Below are 20098 nucleotides of genomic sequence, written 5' to 3'. Positions count from 1 at the left end.
TATGATTACAGATCAATATCTACAATCAGTGAATGATCACAGATCAAAATCTATAATCAGTGTATGATTACAGATCAATATCTACAATCAGTGAATGATTACAGGTCAATATCTACAATCAGTGAATGATCACATATCAAAATCTACAATCAGTGTATGATTACAGATCAATATCTACAATCAGTGAATGATTACAGGTCAATATATCTACAATCAGTGAATGATCAGAGATCAAAATCTATAATCAGTGTATGATTACAGATCAATATCTACAATCAGTGAATGATTACAATATTTTTATGGGTTCACAGATGCATCATAATAACGACTCGGGGACTCAGGGGGCAGTGAGAGAAGTTTTGACAGTTCAAACTTTATTAGCAATTCTTCTGAACACAAAAACAGAACAGATGGTTTAATGTGACACAGAGGGACAGACAGACAGGCAGACAGAGCGACAGACGGGCAGACAGACAGACAGGCAGACAGACAGGCAGAGAGGGGGACAGATGGGCAGACAGAGAGACACACGGGCAGACAGACAGGCAGAGAGGGGGACAGATGGGCAGACAGACAGACAGACAGACAGACAGATAGACAGACAGACAGATTACAGACAGAGATTTGATTGGTGGAAGACAGATTTTTCTAAACCAAAGCCAGAGTTTGAAGAAAGCGGAGACAACCAATCAGGAAGGAGCAGAGGTGAAACCAGGAAGCTTAAGGTCGAAGTTTAGTTGCAGTTTAGCTTGTTCAAGATGTTGCAACTGTGTTCCACTGCGGACTCGACTCTGGTGGACAGAAAACACAAAAATACTTTAATCATTATTAATAAAACACCAGAGAAAAACCTCTCCATGTGACGTCATATAATACTTTCACCTGTATGCAGCACAGGATTAACTGAATATATATATATACATATATATTCCAGGATGGAACCACATGGCGGCCATCTTACCTGGTTAAGGGTTAGTGTATCTTTTGGTCTTTTGATTTTCGTTTCATAAACCGGTATTAAAAAACTAAAAACGAATGAATGGTTGCTTGATTTTCGTTTTAAAAAGGTGCTTTTTCCTTTTAATGGTCAAAAGAGGATGAGAGATATTTAAAATATGCTTTGATTTAGATTTTCTATTTCCTATAACAACAAATAAAATCTCTTAAAACAGAAATGTTTTTGACATTCAGAGACCGGATGTTGTCATTTCCAAGGCAACAGCACCAGTGCTGCTTTCAGCACAGGCTAACATGACTTTGGATTCCTACTCTGATGTAATTTTAGACATCTTGTCATGTGCGGAAATCTCTGTGTGCATATCACAGGGCAGTGGGGGTGCAAGAGGATCTTCTGCAAGAAACGTGAGGAGATTTTGGGCTGAAAATGGCTTAAACTTGATGTGACCATATATGGACTCATCTGACTCCACGCTGAAGTTCGCTTCCGCTTCACAGCGCCTGATTCTTGTGCAGTTGAGGGAAACGTCCTGAGCTACTGATCCTGAGGCTACATAAATATGGCTATGAAATACATCTTGAAATTAATAAATGAGGCAATACATATAAAGATATAAATTAGTCAATATAGTTCAAATATAAAATTAAAATAAATCTTAAATTTAGTCTATACTGACGTGTGAGAACCCTTTTGCTCTGTTTGGTAAAGCAACAGGTGCTACACAGCTGATAATAAAGTTTCTGCCCATAGGTGGCGATAGTAAACAGTCCCCAGGTAAGATGGCTGACGGTTATCCCATTAGTTATGACGTCATGTCATATATATTATTCTGACTCTGATCAGTTATTATGTCAGAACAAACCATTATAAATAAATAGTTATAAACAATCAGTTATAAACAAAGAGTTATAAACAATCAGTTATAGTGTCAGAACAAACAGACTGTCCAACCCCCACCCCCAGGGCTCAACATAAAAACAAATCCCCACTGGCCCCCGGGGCCAGTAGATCAGAGTTTTGCTGGCCCCTTCTACATTTTTACTGGCCCTGAAATAAATATCATAGGTGTGATTGGCAAAGGACAAAAAAACGCAGGAAAATATACATCGCACCTACTATGAAGCTTCAGAAAATGGTTATAACCCAGCTAGCCACTGCCACTGTATGTTGTGCCATAAACGTTTTTCACGGCAGACATTGACATGTCATAGTAGGAAAAGCACAGGTGTATTCAAAACCATTAATGATGGGTGCATTCCACTTAGGAGAGGTCCTGGTATTAAACCATTACTGATGGCTGCATTCCACTTAGGAGAGACCCTGGTATTAAACCATTACTGATGGCTGCTTTCCACTTAGGAGAGGTCCTGGTATTAAACCATTACTGATGGCTGCATTCCACTTAGGAGAGGTCCTGGTATTAAACCATTACTGATGGCTGCATTCCACTTAGGAGAGACCCTGGTATTAAACCATTACTGATGGCTGCTTTCCACTTAGGAGAGGCCCTGGTATTCAACCATTACTGATGGCTGCATTCCACTTAGGAGAGACCCTGGTATTAAACCATTACTGATGGCTGCATTCCACTTAGGAGAGGTCCTGGTATTAAACCATTAATGATGGCTGTATTCCACTTAGGAGAGGTCCTGGTATTAAACCATTACTGATGGCTGCATTCCACTTAGGAGAGGCCCTGGTATTAAACCATTACTGATGGCTGCATTCCACTTAGGAGAGGTCCTGGTATTAAACCATTACTGATGGCTGCATTCCACTTAGGAGAGGTCCTGGTATTAAACCATTACTGATGGCTGCATTCCACTTAGGAGAGGTCCTGGTATTGTGCATTCTGACTCACTGAAATATCTTCCTGGGACACTTGATGGAATTGAGCCATCGTTAAGGTTATCAGTTTCAGCTGTGCTTTTCTCACTATGACAAGTCAACATGTCTGCTGTAAAAATGGTCCATTAGCAGTAAAGCTAGACCAGGGGTCATCAACTACATTTTTCCAAGGGCCAGAATTTTTTTAAGCAGACACTCCAGGTGCCAGACTTTCAAATAAAGAAAATAAAATTATACCTAATACGCATCTCCTTGTTTGATATTTTCACTTTCTTACTAAATTAATGCTATATTTATTTCACATACATGTATTAGTGTAAGCAACCCCCTAAAAACATGGAAAATCCATAATGATAACTAGATAGGCTACTTAACTAGAAAATGATCTCAGATTAGGGGGCAATTCACTGAGGAGTGATGGTTAAAGTCTTGATTACTGAAACGTAATCAGTGTCCTGATTGGTGGAGAATGCTTACAGAAAGAAAGGCCTGTTGTCAGGTAAACATGTCACTGTCAAAGAGCCTGAAGTGAAAAGTTGTGGAAAACAGCAGCTGTAATGATGAATGGACTGATAAGCAGGCTAGCATTCATCCTGTAGGCCTCATTTGAAATAAGACAATGTTGTTGCTAAATGACACAACCAGCAACATCATCAAGAATGAAGAACGCGACGTCATTCACGTGCATATTAAGTAGCCACATGTATTTGTTTTGGTCTTATAATACATCCATAGGTTTACCGCTCCAGCGGAGAGGATGGCTCGTTTAGACAGCAGCTATGTTTACAAGAGTTTGTCCAAAGTTCAAGATTGGTTGCAAATTAAGATAAACCGTTAGACTACAAACTGACATCTTTCATTTTAGCTTGTTTGTAAAGTCGCTATTTGCAGAGTAGAGCTGTGTTTGCACAGCGCGGTGGACGAGAGTGGACAGCGCAGACAGAGCAGACTGAAATATCGCTTTCTACATGATTAAGCCTGTACAACAGGTAGGTGGGTTATTGATAAGTATTGACTCTTTAATCATGGAGGTTTTATTGTAGGCTAGGCTACTTACAGTAACGAGTGTAACGTTAGTTCATCTGTGCCATCGGCGGTAAATAATCCTCGGTAACGTTTCCATTCAGTTACATGTGCTGCGTGAACGCACACACCTCGGCCCTGCTGTGTAGGGCAACAGCGCGATATCGCTGTTCAGAATCCAATCTATCTTCCAAAATGCAACGCTTGTATCCAAATGAATTGTTTATAAATTACCTGAGGTGAAAATGTGAAATGTTAACATTTACACGCTTCGTGCCACTCTGTATGACGTTGGTACTGGCCAATCAACCAGCCCGACATACGTTTTTACTGGCCCCGGGCCATCGGGCCATTGCTTGTGTCGAGCCCTGCCCACCCCCCCGTGACCCATCCAATGATATGGGTCCCCCCCCCTCTAATCCGACCCAGAGGAGTGTTTAATAACTCAGTGCCCCCCCAGTGGCGGCAGGAAATACCTCCTCATATCTAAACCAGAGAAGGTAATGGTGGAGGTTTTAACCACATGGTTAACGTTGTGAAACGGTCCCAGTTTGGTTTAGACACCAAACCTACTGAGTTAAGTTGATAAAAAGATGGAGGTTTGGTTTGGGTTCCAATCAGACGTGACATCACTTCCTGAAGGTTACCACGTGACGCAGAACGTGACGGAGCTACGTTTGGTCCCTAAAGTTAAAATAACTCTGGTTCCTTTTCTTTTCCAGCGGGACATGAACCCCCGGTCTCCTGGGTGAAAGTCCCCCCCCCCAACCAGCCTCCTTACCAGGACATTTGGACATTTGAGCTTACTTCCTGCTTTGCTCCCGTCATAACTAATATGGCCACTAGAGGGTGCTGCCACTAGAAACCTAAATAAACAGTGTGTGCTGATACCTGCAGTCGGTGAGCTTCCACAGTTCAGAGGCTGGGCGTCTAATTCACAGCTAAAAGAAGAAAACAGATTTTTAAAAAGATCATAAAATAGGCCTAATAAATCAAATGTGCAATTGTTTATCTATAATCCAGAATGAAACCAAAGGTCTTCTACTGACACTGCGAACACTAAACTAAATTACTGTGACGCTGCTACTGGATCTTAGCTGTGATTGGCTGTGAGATGGTGTGATGATGTTTACCCTTTGCGGTGGTGGAGGTGGAGTTGTCCGGTTTGTCTGGTTGGTCGACAGATGGCTCTACAGACAGAAACAACAGAAACAGACAAAGGATATAACTCTGGGTCTCTTCGGCATACTTTATTTGTTTCTTGTTGATAGCTTAATATACTGACAAGCACTCCTGTATTACCTTCTCTGCCTTGGCTTCCTGTAAAATCCAGGATTTAATTTAAAATCCTTCTGCTGACCTACAGAGCTCTAAATAGTCAAGCACCATCATATCTTGAAGAGCTCTTAGTACCTTATTGTCCCACTAGAGCACTGCGCTCCCAGAATGCAGAGTTACTAGTGGTACCTAGAGTCTCTAGATCCTTCAGCTACCAGGCTCTTCTCCTATGGAACCAGCTCCCAGTCTGGGTTCAGGAGCCAGAGCCTTTAGCTATCAGGCTCCTCTCCTATGGAACCAGCTTCCAGTCTGGGTTCAGGAGCCAGAGCCTTCAGCTATCAGGCTCCTCTTCTGTGGAACCAGCTCCCAGTCTGGGTTTGGGAGGCAGACACTGTCACCACATTTAAGAGTAAACTTAAAACTTTACTCTTTGATAAAGCTTATAGTTAGGGAGTGAGGAGTTGCAGCGAGGAGGGTGTATAGCTTCAGACACGACACTCCTTCACTTCTCTGCTTCTCTTCATAGTCGTCAGATTCATCTACCAGCCCTTATAGAACTGGCTCAGGTTTGCCTTGCACCAGCTCTTAGCTATGTTGTTATCGTTTTAGACTGCCGGGGGACTTCCTTAGACACACTGAGCTCCTCTCTCCTCTCTCTTTCCATCTTTGTGCATTGATGTCTGAGAAATGCTTGTCACTAACTTAGCTCCGGGGGGCTTATTCCCCAGAATTCTTATGTTTTCTCGCCTCACAGTTTTCCTTGGATTGTGGTGGCACCTGGATCATGGTTGCAGCTGCCACCGTGGTCCTGCTATGCCCTGTAACAGTGTCTCTGTATATCTGTATACTTATATCTGTATCTGTATCAGTGTCTCTGTATATCAATATCTTTATATCTGTATTTTTGTATATCTGCATCAGTGCCTCTGTATATCTGTATCAGTGTCTCTGTATATCTGTATATCTGTATCCTTATATCTGTATCAGTGTCTCTGTATATCTGTATCCTTATATCTGTATTTCTGTATATCTGCATCAGTGCCTGTGTATATCTGTATAGATAGATAGATTTTTATTGATCCCAAGAAAATGGGAAATTCCAGTGTTGCAGCAACAAAATATCAGACACACAGCATAATAATAAATAATAAATAATAGGATAGAATATACATGAAATAATAATAGGATAGAATATAAGAACAAATAATTTAAAATATATACAAGTTGGGAATACAAATGTACAACTGTTTAACTAGTATTGAGTTTAAGTATCCTTATATCTGTATATCTGTATCAGTGTCTCTGTATATATGTATGTCTGTATTTCTGTATTTCTGTATATCTGCATCAATGCCTCTGTATATATATATGTTTATCTGTATATCTATATCCTTATATCTGTATATATGTATATCTGTATATCTATATCCTTATATCTGTATATCTGTATTTCTGTATATCTGCATCAATGCCTCTGTATATATGTATATATGTTTATCTGTATATCTATATCCTTATATCTGTATATATGTATATATGTTTATCTGTATATCTATATCCTTATATCTGTATATCTGTATATCTGTATATCTATATCCTTATATCTGTATATCTGTATTTCTGTATATCCGCGTCAGTGCCTCTGTGTCCCAACCGGCAGTCCCAGATGGCTGGCCACAAAGAGCCTGAGTCTGTCTGAGGTTTCTGTCTGTTTAAAGGAAGTTTTTCCTTTCTGCTGTCCCACCAAATGCTCTTGGGGGGGGGGAATAGTTGTGTCTCTGTAAATTAAATTAATATCTTTTTATAATTTCTGAATTCTCAATGCTCTAAATTGGCTAACAGTGGTTAAAAACCTATTTTCCCCTGGCAGGACAATAAAGCTGAACTAAACTCTAACCAATGTTGGCGTCCTGGCCGTGACAGTTTACCTTTAGTGGAGATGGGAGTTTCTGGACTCTGCTCCTTTGGTTCCACAGTGTCCGAGTTTGCATAGTTGTCCTGAATCACCTCCACAGAGTCTTGTGTGTCATTGATGCCCTTGTTCTCTGGCCCAGGTTTGCCGTTTTCACCATTAGTCTGACTGTCTTCGTCACTCAGAGTAACGTCTTTGTCATCGCTTATGCTGTCATCATCTGACATTATAGGATCAATTTCACCTCCCTCTACCTTATCTTCCCCTACCACCTCTGCTGGTTCCTCACTCCCTGCTTCGCCCCCCTCCATCTGGCTGTTAGTGTCCTGGCTGATGCTATCATCTGGTTTTAGTACGTCAGCCTCAGCATCAGTCTGATCGTCAGAATCTATCTTAGCGTCAGAATCATCTTCAACCAGAGAGTCAGACCCTGTCTTAGCATCAGAATCATCATCAACCAGAGAGTCAGACCCTGTCTTAGCATCAGAATCATCATCAACCAGAGAGTCAGACCCTGTCTTAGCGTCAGAATCATCGTCAACCAGAGAGTCAGACCCTGTCTTAGCGTCAGACACTTCCCCAGAATCAGTCTTAGCATCAGAATCATCGTCAGAATCAGTCTTAGCGTCAGAATCATCACCAACCAGAGAGTCAGATCCTTCATCAGAATCATCATCAGAATCAGTCTCAGTCTTAGCATCAGTCTTAGTGTCAGACCCTTCATCAGAATCAGTCTTAGCATCAGTCTTAGCATCAGACCCTTCATCAGAATCAGTCTTAGCATCAGTCTTAGTATCAGACCCTTCATCAGAATCATCGTCAGAATCAGAATCAGTCTTAGCATCAGTCTTGGTGTCAGACCCTTCATCAGAATCAGTCTTAGCATCAGTCTTAGCATCAGACCCTTCATCAGAATCAGTCTTAGCATCAGTCTTAGTATCAGACCCTTCATCAAAATCAGTCTTAGCATCAGTCTCAGCATCAGACCCTTCATCAGAATCAGTCTTAGCATCAGTCTTAGCATCAGACCCTTCATCAGAATCAGTCTTAGCATCAGTCTTGGTGTCAGACCCTTCATCAGAATCAGTCTTAGCATCAGTCTTGGTGTCAGACCCTTCATCAGAATCAGTCTTAGCATCAGTCTTGGTGTCAGACCCTTCATCAGAATCAGAATCAGTCTTACCGTTAGACTCATCCTCAGAATCAGTCTTAGCATCAGAGTTATCTCCCTCTTCCTTCACTTCCTTCTCATCTGCTTGTTCATCACTCCCTATGTCATCCCCCTCCACCTCCTGGCTGTCATCATCTTTGCTGATGCTATCATCTGGTTTTAGTAAGTCTTCCTCAGAGTCATCGTCAGTCTCTGTCTTAGAGTCAGAGTCAGAGTCTGTCTCAGAGTCAGAGTCAGTGATCAACTTCTCGTCACTGTTGTCGTCACTTTTAGCAGAATCGTCCTCGGGATCTGAGGATGGAAGATTTTGCACATTCATCAATTATCAATTATGTGTCAACAAGCCAATCAGTGTGCTGCTCTTTTGGTGGTCAGGCGGCTGTGTAACATTATTGACTGATGAAGATATGTTAGCAGTAACTGTAGTTCTATCTGTATAAGTCATAGTAATGCCGTATATTGTGTAGGCCGGGACCAACCTCTGAAACAAACATATGTTCCTAACAATGAGAGCAATGCTCCCACCAAATGTCCCACCAAACATCAAAGGACCTTTATCCAAACCCTGGTGTGTCTTTGGGGGTACTATGGAGCCCGCTGGCCACAGCCAAGGCAAACCACTGCAGAACTTTGCAATCTTCACCCGGTCTGATGTTTGCCAAGTTCTGTTAGTTTTGAAGCAACCCACCCAGAAATGGAATTGCACAGCAGAAAAATAATAATCTCTACATAAAAAATAGGTTCCTCCCACTTTCAGTGCCAGGGCTCCAATAAATAGTTTAAGCACTTCTTACAGAAAGATCACAGCCATGTTCATGTTCATAACAGATGGAGCCCAGATGGAACCCAGACCTGCAGACTTTGCCAGTTCATGCAAATAGCCAGACTGATCTGTTGTGCAGTGATTCTGTACCGCAGGGCCTCTGACCTCAGTCATAACTGTAATTATAACTGAGCATAAACCAACAGGAAATAAGGACTGTAGATAAACAAATTATAATAATATATTACCCTACATTACATTTAGCTAATGCTTTATCTAAAGCAACTGCCATTCACACACACGGATGGGGCAGCGCCAGGAGCAATTTCTGGTTCAGTGTTTTTCACAAGGACAATTTGAAATGCAGGTTGCAGGGGCCACCTTTATAGCTCGCACACAAACAACTTTAGCTCACACAGAAAACTTTTGGGGAGAAAAAATCAAGTTGAAAGTTGAAGTTGAAGAAAGTGGAATATCTGCATGCGTTCTTGATATATGGCCTAAACGGCACACATTGACCATGTGATCACTTGCCAATGAGCTATAAGAGACAACCAAAAAGCGGCCATTTTGTACTTGAAATGCGTAGGCATGTTTTAATGACTTAAAACCAAGAAGATAAGGGAGCTGAAAAACATGAAAAGTGAAGCCGTGGTTGCCGTTTTTCTTTTGGACAGGTAAATTATGTTATGGGGGATTTGTTGTTTTCAGGAAATATCTCATGCACATCTGTGTGTGGACGGAGCCTCGAGGAAATTATACTTTCAAATCGTGCTAGCTTTTCAACATTACCAACCCTGCCTTTAAGTTAGGTAAGGGATGAAAGAAAAAGTGTAAGACTTTATAATAATGGTAGATGTATGCTCATGAATTCATGCATGACTTCATGCTTGAAAAGGCATGAATTCACTCATGTAGTACTTCATCACTATCACTAATGTACAATGATTAATAGTATATCATGCATGACCTAATGCAGGAACAATATGTTAATTAATGCATCAATTAAGATATTTGAATCATCATGATTTACAGTCATGTCATCTTCAAAAAACTGACCAGTCATAGCAGTATACATATATTCTGGAGATTTATAGTGTTGTAATCACTAAGACATGATCATAAATAAATCAGAAATCATGATGATTCAAATATCTTAATTGATGCATTAATTAACATATTTTTACTGCATTAGGTCATGCATGATATACTATTAATCATTGCACATTACTGATAGTGATGAAGTACTAAATTCCATTAATTCTTTTTCATGCATGAAGTATTGAATGAATTCATGAAAATGTATGTACCATTATTATAAAGTGTTACCAGAAAAACTTTGATTCGTTTCCACATTGAAAGATGCACAACGACACACTGACCTTGTGCTTGAGTTGCTGCAGCTGAATCTGAAACAGACAAACAAAAAAAGTGTAACTTCCTCATTCTTTCTGCGGGTCTGGTATCTCCCCTAAGTCTGATTTAGCTGTTTGTTTAACTATTTCAGAGGAAAGACAAAGACAACCTGTTCTCTCTCCCAACTCGTCACATACGGATGCTTGGTCAGTGTCTTTCAGCGTCAGATACGACCAGCAAATCACCTTTTAGCATCTGTACAGGACACACCGGCACTCTAAGATAACTTACAAAGAGCGTCATTAGCTGCTTTCCGACCGGAGGGATTTTTGCAGTTCCTAGAACCCTTTTTTTCTCCTGTTCCAACTGGATCAATTTGGGGATTATTAAGTAGTTAATAAAAACAGCAGTTCCTGTAACTCTTTCAGCTCCAACTCCAACAGCAGGTCCTGGATGAGCTAGAGTCCGCCCCTTTTCCACATAGTGGTGGTTAGATGGCTGTGATTATAATAACAAAAGGTCAGTTGCTATGGCCACTTGGCCAGTGTGAATGTAAATGGACAAACGGTTTTGGGGGAGAGTAGTTAGCAGAAATGTTTAGAAGTGGACTGTTCCTATAACTATATTCCTGTAACTACTTGGTCGGAAAGAAGCTAATGGGCGGGAGGCAAACAAACGCAGGACTTTCACCCAGGAGACCGGGATTCATGTGCCGTTCCTGTCCAGTGTGTCACTTAAACATACATTGTTTGACCCCACCCACCATCTTTCCCTAACCCGAACAAAGTGAAGCTGATGTCAGCAGGAAGACGGATTACCTTCATCAGAGGCGCCGCTGTCAGCAACATCTGTGGAGATAAATCAACATATCATCAGCATAACGATGTAACACACTGTTTTACATCAAACCAGTCCTCCAAACCTTCCCTAACTGAATGTCAAAAAAGGTAGACAGAGAGACAGAGAGACAGACAGGCAGACAGGCAGACAGACAGACAGACAGGCAGGCAGGCAGACAGACAGACAGACAGACAGACAGACAGGCAGACAGGCAGGCAGACAGGCAGACAGGTTACCTTGAGTCTCTGGGCTCACAGGAGCAGCAGCTGTCGAGAAAGTCAACATGTTGTTTAATGACATGATGTGATATAGTTTTACAGACTGACAGACAGACAGACAGACAGACAGACAGACAGACAGACAGACTGACAGACAGACAGGCAGACAGACAGACACACAGACACACAGACAGACAGACAGACAGACAGACAGACAGGTTACCTTGAGTCTGTCCATCAGATCTTGGGCTCTCAGTAGCATCTGTTGAGACAAGAAAATGGTTGTATATTGTTTTTGGGGAAGTGTGTGTGTCTCAGTGTGCGTGTGTGTATCTGTGTGCATGTGTGTCAGTGTGTGTGTCTGTGTGTGTGTGAGAGTGTGTATGTGTGAGTGTATTTGTGTCTTTGTGTGTGTGTGTCTATGTGAGTGTGTAAGTGTGTGTGTGTGTGTCTGTCTGTGTGAGTGTGTACACGTGTATCTGTGTGTGTGTATGTGTGTGAGTGTTTTTGTGTGTTTGTGTGTGTGTGTGCCTTTGTGAGTGTGTATGTGTGTCTGTCTGTGAGTGTGTGTGTCTGTATGAGTGTGTATGTGTGTGTCTGTGTGTGTGTGTCTGTGTGTGTTACCGTTGTTTATGTGATCCAGCAGCGGTGCACTTCTATCTAAAACAGTAGAGACAAACATTCATATATTAGTTTTTCTCAGTCGCTTTGATACATTTCTCGAATCATCCTCGACATTTATAAAACAGTAAGTACATTTCTCAAAACAATTCGTACAAATAGCAAAACACCACGGATTACCTGCAAAAGCCAGTCTCTTGCTCAAAATCCTTAGTTCATCTCTCAAAAGTAAATATCTGTGTCAATGAACATGTCAGTGCCATCAGAACGACAAGTCCTTGTGTCATTGTGTACAGATAAGACAGTCAAACTGCTTAGTCAAGTTGTCCATATAACAGTGCACTCTGGAGGGATGTTCTGATCTAAACTATGGCTAACGTTTTGATGACAATTATTGTAAATTGTATGTTACACCTTAGTGTGTGTGGGAGTTTGATTGCAAGAGACTGGACAAGATTCACATTTACACTTTTATTGTTTGTACTGTAATTTGTTGACAGACCATGTCATTGCAATACAGAAAGGAAAAGACAGCACTGCATAGCACAAATAGACCAAGAAATGTGAACACAGGACATCTCCTTAGGGAAAACTGTATATGCAGCGCTGTAGGAATTACAGTGCAGTCTTCCTACACCTCTTGACGTTCATTGTAACATTGTGTTGCACTCTGGCAAGTATATATATATATATATATATATATATATATATATATATATATATATATATATATATATATATATACAGTCGATGGTTCATGAGATGCACCTTCGTTAGAGAAAGTCAAGATTCATCTGGGAGCAATTTACCAATTCAGGACAGATTTAAAAATAAAGTCTAATTGAAATGTATAGAAATATGCCTGACATATTATGACAACTTGTATTTTGCATGTAAAGACTTATGCTATGAACTAATGCCTAAATATTGTGGGGGGTGAGACTATTCAACAGAGGCCCATTATAATAAATTTTGATCAACATGACATAAGCGATCGATAATGTAGGAAACAGCAGAGAATTGTACATCATCATCTGCATGGATGTACCAAAGCATTCGCATTTCAAAGAAATGAGAAACTGCTTTTTTAATGATGTGAAGCTTGAATAGATAGTTTTGAGAATTTCAATTCTGATCTGAGAAATGTACCAAAGCGACTGAGAAAAACTATAAAAAAAAGTATAACACAAGAAATGAGATGTAGTTTGTTCAGATTGTAATGAACACTGCGGCCTCAAGGGAACACTGTTACGCCGATGTGAGCGCTCTGATTGGCTGGTTTCTTTGGATTCTTTTAAATTTTAATTAATGACAACCATCTCTCCTTCACTGTCAACATCGCTGCAACTACCCGATCGTGTAGATACATGCTGCACAACATCAGAAGGATACGTCCCCTTCTAACGCAGAATGTGGCACAGGTTCTGGTTTAGGTTCTGGTTCAGACTCTGGTCATCTCACATCTAGACTACTGCTACTCCCTCCTTATTGGCCTGCCTGCATGCTCCCTCCTGATTGGCCTGCCTGCATGTGCCATCTGGCCCCTGCAGCTCATTCAGAACGCAGCAGCTCGACTTGTCTTCAACCTCCCCAAATTCTCTCACACTGCACCTCTCCTCCTCCTCCTCCTCTCTTCACTGGTTACCATCTCACACTACACCTCTCCTCCTCCTCCTCCTCCTCCTCCTCTCTTCACTGGTTACCATCTCACACTACACCCCTCCTCCTCCTCTCTTCACTGGTTACCATCTCACACTACACCCCTCCTCCTCCTCTCTTCACTGGTTACCATCTCACACTACACCTCTCCTCCTCCTCTCTTCACTGGTTACCATCTCACACTACACCTCTCCTCCTCCTCTCTTCACTGGTTACCATCTCACACTACACCTCTCCTCCTCCTCTCTTCACTGGTTACCATCTCACACTACACCTCTCCTCCTCCTCTCTTCACTGGTTACCAGTTCTTAAAGCTGCCCTTTCATATGGCTCTTGGTAGCTTTGCTTATTTAAAGCTAAAGAACTTGCTCTTACTACTTATTGTCTGGAGTTTGCAGCTTCAGGGTTGAAAGCAGCTAATTGGAAGTCGCTTTGGATAAAAGTGTCAGCTAAATAACATGTAATGTAATGTAACCCACAGGGTATGGGGACTTCTTCACAGGGTCAAAGGTCAAACATTCAACTAACTGCAGAGTTCATTCAAAAGTTTCTGTATTTACCGTCAGCTGTTGTTCCCTCTGAAAGACAAGAAGACACGAGATCAGAGAGACACAGACAGAGAGACAAACAGACAGACAGACAGACAGACAGAGAGACAGACAGAGAGAGAGACAGACAGACAGACAGACAGACAGACAGACAGACAGGTTTATATCTTACCTGGGACTGGAGCTGCGAGAGAAACTGCTGCAATGGCAACGAGCAGCAACAAAACACACCTGTAAAACACACACAGACACACAGACACACACACACACACACACACACACAAACAATTTGCATGTTGTTTATGTTTTGCATGTTGTTTATGTAGAGAGAAAATGTCCCCCTCCTTCAGAATCATTATGAAACACTGTGTAGAAGAAGACACAACTGATCTCCACAAACACAGAAGACAGTTTTCAGTAAAAGTTAAGTTTTTATCAAACAGAACACAACCCACTAAACCCACTAAAGACAGCAGCCACACACTGTTAGTGTCTCAGTCCGTCTGATTGGTCTCTGATGTATTGTGATTGGTCTCTGCCCTAGCCTGTTAGTGTCTCAGTCTGTGTGATTGGTCTCTGGCCTAGTCTGTTAGTGTCTCAGTCTGTGTGATTGGTCTCTGCCCTAGTCTGTTAGTGTCTCAGTCTGTGTGATTGGTCTCTGGCCTAGTCTGTTAGTGTCTCAGTCTGTGTGATTGGTCTCTGACCTAGTCTGTTAGTGTCTCAGTCTGTGTGATTGGTCTCTGACCTAGTCTGTTAGTGTCTCAGTCTGTGTGATTGGTCTCTGCCCTAGTCTGTTAGTGTCTCAGTCTGTGTGATTGGTCTCTGGCCTAGTCTGTTAGTGTCTCAGTCTGTGATTGGTCTCTGACCTAGTCTGTTAGTGTCTCAGTCTGTCTGATTGGTCTCTGGCCTAGTCTGTTAGTGTCTCAGTCTGTGTGATTGGTCTCTGACCTAGTCTGTTAGTGTCTCAGTCTGTGTGATTGGTCTCTGACCTAGTCTGTTAGTGTCTCAGTCTGTGTGATTGGTCTCTGGTCTAGTCTGTTAGTGTCTCAGTCTGTGTATTGGTCTCTGGCCTAGTCTGTTAGTGTCTCAGTCTGTGTGATTGGTCTCTGGCCTAGTCTGTTAGTGTCTCAGTCTGTGTGATTGGTCTCTGGCCTAGTCTGTTAGTGTCTCAGTCTGTCTGATTGGTCTCTGACCTAGTCTGTTAGTGTCTCAAGTTGTGTGTATGGTCTCTGGTCTAGTCTGTTAGTGTCTCAGTCTGTCTTATTGGTCTCTGGCCTAGTCTGTTAGTGTCTCAGTCTGTGTGATTGGGTCTCCGTGTCTAGTCTTTTTTTTTTTTTTTTTTTTTTTTTTTTTTTTTTTTTTTTTTTTTTTTTTTTTTTTGTTTTTGTTTTTGGTTGTTTTTGTTGTTGTTTGTGTTTGGTTTGTTTGTTTTTTGTTTTTGTGTGTGTTTGTTGTTTGGTTGTGTTTTGTTTGGTTTTTGTTTGTTGTGTTTTTTTTTTGTTGGTGTGTGTTTTTTTTTGTTTTTGGTTTTGGTGTGTGTGTGGTTTTTTTGGCGTCGTCTGTTGACAGGAAACAGTTCTCTTTCATCCGTGAGTCTGTTCAGAGCCAGCTCTGAGATTCACACCTTCACTAATCAAAGCACCTTTTCTTTGCTTTCTTTGTTGGAGCAGATGGCATTTAAATGCAAATCTATTCAGACAGACTGAGGGCCGAATGGCTCCTGTTGTTTCCTGTGAACTATAAAACCCAGAAACTCTCTCTGCTCAGAGAGAATCTGCAGCTTCTGGGATCTTTTAGCTCCACTTAAGGGAGAATAAAACTAATGTGAACATCACAACTGGAGCTTTTCTTCAACAAGGTCAATAAAATAAAGAAAAGAACAGAACGAACAGAATGAAAAGAACGAACAGAACGAACAGAGAGTAAAGAGAGTAATGTGGTAAGGGCTTTGAGTAGTTGTTAAGACTTTACATTAAAAGAAAGTAGGAGGTGACAAACGTAACCTAAACATAACCTAAAGGTAACCTAAAGGTAACCTAAAGGTAATGTAGTAACCTATGGGTGATAAATGTCAGGTGGTGAACTCCAGGTGAGCTGAGTGTGCAGCCTGAAGGGTTAAATGTCCTTCCCAGGACCAGAAAACAAAGCGTCTCTTCTTCTCCAACGTATAGAGAGAAAGGAGCCTCCCGGATACTCCGAGAGACAGAAAGCTTTAAGTTCATCAGGAGAGTCGAGTGTCGGGTGAAAAAGCAGAGAAGACTGATGCTTTATTCTGAAACACTGAAGTCCTTTTACACCCAGATTTACTTCACAGACATAGTTTACAGAGACACACAGGGACACACAGGGACAAAGAGACACAGAGAAAGAGGGAGACAGAGACACAGGGAGACAGATTTACACAGAGACAGACAGAGACACAGACACACAGAGACACACAGAGACACACAGAGACACACAGAGACACACAGGAACACAGACACACAGAGACAGAGAGACAGAGACACAGAGTGTGATGTTGGGAGCCGAGAGGAAAGTCTGAACTTTAATTAAAGTTCTATCAGCAGGAACGAGCAGTGAAGAACTACAGACAAACTTTAAATAAATCCACTTTGTTTTACATATAGAATCTGAATCTGTCCTCAGATAGATACATTTTTACTTTTAATATGTGATCATAGATGTAGATTAAATAATGATTAGAAACAGAAACGTCAGGTTTCACTAACTCAATGTTCAAACATGACTCTGCATAACCCCGACTTATTAAAGCTTTCAAATGTCTTAACGTGTTTCATTAACTTCTATTAAGATCTCCAACCTTTCATAACCTTTCATAAACTTTCATTACCTTTTATTAAGTTGTATTAAGTTTTATATTAGCAACAGAGTTGTAAGTGTGTGTGTGACATCTGATTAATTTCATCTGACCTGTGGAGCCTTTAAACTGAAATTAAAGTGAAATAAAATGTGCTTTAATAAAGTGAATAATTGAAAGTTGATCTGAAGATTAAAACTCACCGTTGGAGCATTTTTCTGGTTCTTCAGGTCGACAGCAAACAGATTTCACAGAACTGAGTTTCTGATTTCCTCTCAAACAGAGCAGCAGCTTTTTATTCTCAAACTCTCTCCTCCTCTCCTCCCCCTCTCCTCCTCTCATCCCCCTCCCCTCCTCCCTCCTCCTCCCCTCTCTCCTCCCTTCTCCCTTCCCTACTCTCTCCTCCCCTCCTCCCCTCCCTCCTCCCTCTCCTCCTCTGTTTTCAAACTCCAATTACGCGACTCTGAGAGCAGAATTTGGCAGATTTACCGACGTTGAGACTCAGAAATTCCCCCAGAACCCCCCAGAGAGGTTTTATATTCAGGCAATGAAACAGGTTGCTGTAAAAAATCTAATCCTTGTTTTGCTGGAGTTGCTAAACTCTATGATGGCTAAGGAACTCTTTGTTGACCTTTTAGGGCTTTATTTTGACCAAAGTGTGAAAAGAGTGACAAAAAAAGCAACCAAACGTTGCAAAAACTGACGGTTTCAGTTTTCCACCTCCGATGTAGAGCAGCATTCAGCCTCTTCCCTAAACTTTGTCTCATTCAGAGACCCAGAGACCCAGAGGGGGCTCTGAGTCTGTCAGGAGGTCTGAGATCTACCGTCTCAGCAGAGATATCACGTAATGCACAGCAGACTATGGTGCAGGTGGATTATCTTCTGATATATAGTGATTTTATTCTTGTAATAGCCTATTATAACTTTATTTTTCACAAAATATCACGACTCCTTCAAATCTCAAAGAACACAGATGGGATGAGTTATATTTTGAATGTGCACAAAGTTTTGGACATGAGCAGAAATCTTGCTGAAACATCTAATATATTACATTCCAGGGGTTTATCAATACATTTAAATGAATTAATGTATCATTGAGGTGAATAATTGTCATAAGCACATTTAAGGAGGTTACTTCCCCAACAAAAGATGCAAAAGAGGAGGGAGGAGTAAATGATGCCTAGGCTACATGTGTGCTGACTCAGATATAATTAGAAAGCTGATCTAAATGAGAATAAATAGATAAAGTAATACAGAAAGCCTGAGAGCATTACTGCAATATATTCCATTATGTTTTTATATTTGGATTGTAATGTTTCCCTTTACATAAAGATATTTCAGGCATATTAATTAAGAAAAAGGTCGAAATAAGTGCATAAAAATTCACCAAAATGCAGGAAATTAAGTCTTTAATGCAAAAAAAACCTGACCCCCCTACATCATAAGTCAGCACACAAATCTGGATCAAAAGCCTGGCCTTTGGGTTGTCAGGCCAGTTATGATCAGGCCAAGTGTTGGTGCCATCTCACTAACATCTACAAACTGGAAGCTAAAATGAACATATACTGGTAATTAAGATGGCGCCAGCAGCTCTGTATTTTTCTACCTCTCTTCAGTGTTTTTACTGTGTTTTTGTGTTTTTTGTTGTTATTTTTCTTGTCACGTTGACACTTTAAGCAAGTGTTCAGCTAGGGATGTTCATATTTGTGACATTCATAGTTTGCCTCTTGCTGTTTTTGGAACTTTTTGGTACGGCTGTGGGAAACTCATCCAACATGGCTCCCCATTCAACCACGGCCCCATTGTTTTACCCCCGGGATCAGCTGTTAGCTCTGCACCACACAACCCTTCTCTGTGCGGAGCAGCAGGAGATCCCCATGGAGTTACGGAGAAGGAGAAGAGGATGCAGAGCGGGAGTGAAGCGTAAACCATGTTTACCGTTTGTCATCATGGGGAACGTGAGATCTCTCTCCAACAAGATGGAAGAGCTGACGGCGCTGACCCGGCTGCAGAGGGAGTACCGGGAATGCAGCCTCATGTGCTTCACCGAGACGTGGCTGGGTGAACTTTCTCTGGACTCACACGTCACCCTGGATGGTTTTAAACTCTTACGAGCGGACAGGAAAGCAACGGAGAGTGGTGAGAAGAAGGGAGGGGGGATCGCTGTGTTTGTGAACGATAGATGGGGACACATCGTTGTGAAGGAGCAACTCTGCACCACAGACTTGGAGCTGTTAGCGGTTAGCATGCGGCCATACTACCTCCCAAGGGAGTTCTCACAGGTTATTGCTGTGACCGTGTACATCCCCCACTCGGCGGTAAAATACAGATCAAATCCACACTATCGTCTCTCCACTTCTAAACCAGCACTCCTATGCCCTCCTCCTCATCTCAATCATGCTTCCCTGTCCTCTGCTCTCCCCACCTTTACTCAGTATCTGAAATGCCACACCAGAGGCGTCACATACTTTTACTGTATGCAAATATCAAAGATGCATACATCTCATCCCCCCTTCCCCCGCTCGGCCACTCAGATCACAGACTACACCCCTGTGATGACCAAACAACAACCTGTGAAGAGGCTTGTGAAGCAGTGGTCTCAGGAGGCCACTGATAGGCTCAGAAACTGCTTTGAAACTACAGATTGGGAAGCACTCTGCAGCCCCCATGGCAGTGACATTGACAGCATGACCCAATGCATCACAGACTATATTAACTTCTGTGTGGAGAACACTGTGCCCTCCAAGTTGGTTCAGTATTTTACCAACAACAAACCCTGGGTGACCTCTGAGATTAAGTCCCTGTTGAATGAAAAGAAGAGGGTTTGAGGAGCTGCGCAGAGTCCAGAAGGAACTCTGGCAGAGGATCAGGAAGAAGAAAGGACATCTACAGGAAGAAACTGGAAAAGTGGCTGGAACAGAACAACGCCAGGGACGTCTGGAGCAAGGTTATAATCGTTAATAAGAACGAATGAAATGATGAAAACAGGTATTACAAAAAACGATAACTAAACTAAAACTGTAATGTCTGTTTGCAAAACTAACTAAAATAAAATACAATTATCGAGTAAATGTCCTCAGTTTTC

At 41.7% G+C, this 20098-nt stretch overlaps 1 protein-coding gene across 3 annotated transcripts; it reads right to left on the bottom strand.

Moving 5' to 3' along the window:
* Window positions 1–344: 344 nt before the first annotated feature.
* Window positions 345–17324, bottom strand: LOC120571393 (serine-aspartate repeat-containing protein F-like). Of its 3 annotated transcripts, none has more exons than XM_039820324.1 (13): window positions 17217–17324; window positions 14368–14426; window positions 14208–14225; window positions 11992–12027; window positions 11591–11629; window positions 11386–11415; window positions 11128–11157; window positions 10336–10362; window positions 7520–8481; window positions 7036–7477; window positions 4963–5019; window positions 4721–4770; window positions 345–791 (listed from the first exon to the last, which is right to left on the bottom strand). In XM_039820324.1, the coding sequence occupies exons 1-12, from the start codon at window positions 17225–17227 to the stop codon at window positions 4760–4762; spliced, it is 1722 nt and encodes a 573-aa protein (XP_039676258.1). In that variant the 5' UTR covers window positions 17228–17324; the 3' UTR covers window positions 345–791; window positions 4721–4759. The 3 variants fall into 3 exon arrangements, with proteins under 3 accessions (XP_039676258.1, XP_039676259.1, XP_039676257.1); XM_039820325.1 differs by having other exon boundaries at window positions 7036–8132; window positions 8175–8481; XM_039820323.1 differs by having other exon boundaries at window positions 7036–8481.
* Window positions 17325–20098: the final 2774 nt, after the last annotated feature.

Source organism: Perca fluviatilis, chromosome 13 (genome assembly GCF_010015445.1).
Source record: "Perca fluviatilis chromosome 13, GENO_Pfluv_1.0, whole genome shotgun sequence".
In the NCBI taxonomy this organism is placed as follows: Eukaryota; Metazoa; Chordata; class Actinopteri; order Perciformes; family Percidae; genus Perca; species Perca fluviatilis.
The sequence above is the reverse complement of the archived record's forward strand: the minus strand, read 5'-3'. Positions and strand labels throughout refer to the sequence as shown.